Source organism: Larimichthys crocea, unplaced genomic scaffold (assembly GCF_000972845.2).
Source record: "Larimichthys crocea isolate SSNF unplaced genomic scaffold, L_crocea_2.0 scaffold15546, whole genome shotgun sequence".
NCBI lineage: Eukaryota > Metazoa > Chordata > Actinopteri > Sciaenidae > Larimichthys > Larimichthys crocea.
In genome coordinates this window covers 1,640-3,440 of record NW_020852134.1, presented here as the reverse complement: position 1 = coordinate 3,440, position 1,801 = coordinate 1,640, and the positions used below count along the sequence as shown (strand labels likewise).

Here is a 1,801-nt window from a genome sequence, read left to right as displayed (position 1 = left end):
ACAAATAAATCTTTTTGTGGTCAAAAAAAATTGTGTCATAAATATAAACAGGTTTAACTTGCTGCATAAAGGCACTGACAGGTCATTAAGATGGGAGGATTTTCATTCTAAAAAAATACAGTACTTTTTCTCGAATTTCTTTTGTTTTCAATCCATAAATAATTGGATTCAACGTTGGAGGGAAAATTAATGTCGACATCCCCATGAATTTCCTTAAATGTACTGAAGCATTCTTAAATCTGTATGATAGGATGGTGAAAAGACCCAGACACTCCAGCAAGAGAAAAACAATTAGATGTGTGGCACATGTCTGCAGAGCTTTGGCTTTAGTGTCTGATCGTCGGGATCTGAAACATGCAACAAGGATCTGGAGATATGTGTACAAAACCATCCCATTAGCTATCACTTGTGTAAAAGCAACAAAAAAAAGTCCATAAATGTTATTGATGGTTGTGTCGACACAGACCAGAGTCAACAAACTTGGATTGTCACAGTATGGGTTTGTCATTATAGATCGACAGCGAGGCAAACGCAACAGCAGATAGAAAAGGACAACTACTATAACGATAATTGTCATCCACACAAGTGTGATTAATTTCATAATGTGAGCATTAGTCATAACTGTGTTGTATTTCAAAGGACAACATATGGCAATGTATCTATCATACGCCATAGCACTTAAAATGAAAACTGTACCTCCTGCATAGATGTGGAGAAAAAAAGCCTGGGCAACACAAGCTGAGTACTGCATTGTCCTACTACCTGTCGATAAATCTTTAATGACCTGTGGTAGGAGCGCTGAGGAGCCTATAAGGTCATTGATAGGAAGGTTCAGAAGAATTAGATACATGGGCTGATGCAGGGATTTGTTCAGTACAATAGTGAGGATCAGGATAAGGTTGCAGAAAAGTATGATCATGTAGCTCAGAGATGCAAAAAGAAAAGCAGGAATGACAGTTTCAGAGGGAATGTCAAAGCGATGTAGCACTAAAACAGATGAGTCCGACAGGTTATCCATTTTCCACAATAGAAAGTTGTAGAACTATTTCATAGACAGCATCATGATAAGACAGACATTTCAGTTAAACATAACACATCATATATCATATACTGTACAGAAATAAGTTATAGTCTTATTGGTTCGATGTTTTGATCTGAAACTCCAACAATCACATGAACTTACCAAATTAAAGACTGAATGTGTCCACACCACTTCACTTTGATACATTTCAGTTCAACATAGCACATCATATATCATATGCTGTACAGATATAACAAGTTATACTCTTATGGGTTCACAGTTTTGCACTGAAGAACCACATGCAGAGGGGAAAGGCAGAAAGCTTAATGAGTATTGCAATCAGACACATGTAGCATCAGCAATACTGGCACTGACCGAGTGGTGAGACATTCAAGTGAGCTTTATAAGAGAGATTGTGACTCACAAGGGGCTTTGAAAGATATGTAATGTATTAGTTACCCCAGCACCACACACACACAATTACATAAACAGAATGACTGAGAGGGAAATAAAAAAAAATCCTATTGCTTTCTATTATTTCTGTATGAATGTTAATGTTTTTACTGGCTTCTTGCAACCTTTTAAAATGTATTACATTTTAATTTGCATTCTTATCTTCCTGTCACTCTTCAGCTGCTACTATTTAATAAAAGTTCAAAAAGACCCCATAAATTGTCTCTTAAAAGAGGATGACTGCATCTCGCTAGAAGCCACATCATTCTCTTCCTATTAGACCTTGGACCTTGTCCTTTTTAGATGTCATATATATGGAGCTCTCAA

General features: G+C 36.6%; 1 protein-coding gene across 1 annotated transcript; it reads right to left on the bottom strand.

Moving 5' to 3' along the window:
* Nucleotides 1-85: 85 nt before the first annotated feature.
* LOC109139182 (olfactory receptor 52J3-like) lies at nt 86-1,018 on the bottom strand. The gene has a single exon (XM_019261821.2). The coding sequence runs from the start codon at nt 1,016-1,018 to the stop codon at nt 86-88; it is 933 nt and encodes a 310-aa protein (XP_019117366.2).
* Between the last annotated feature and the right edge of the window lie 783 nt (nt 1,019-1,801).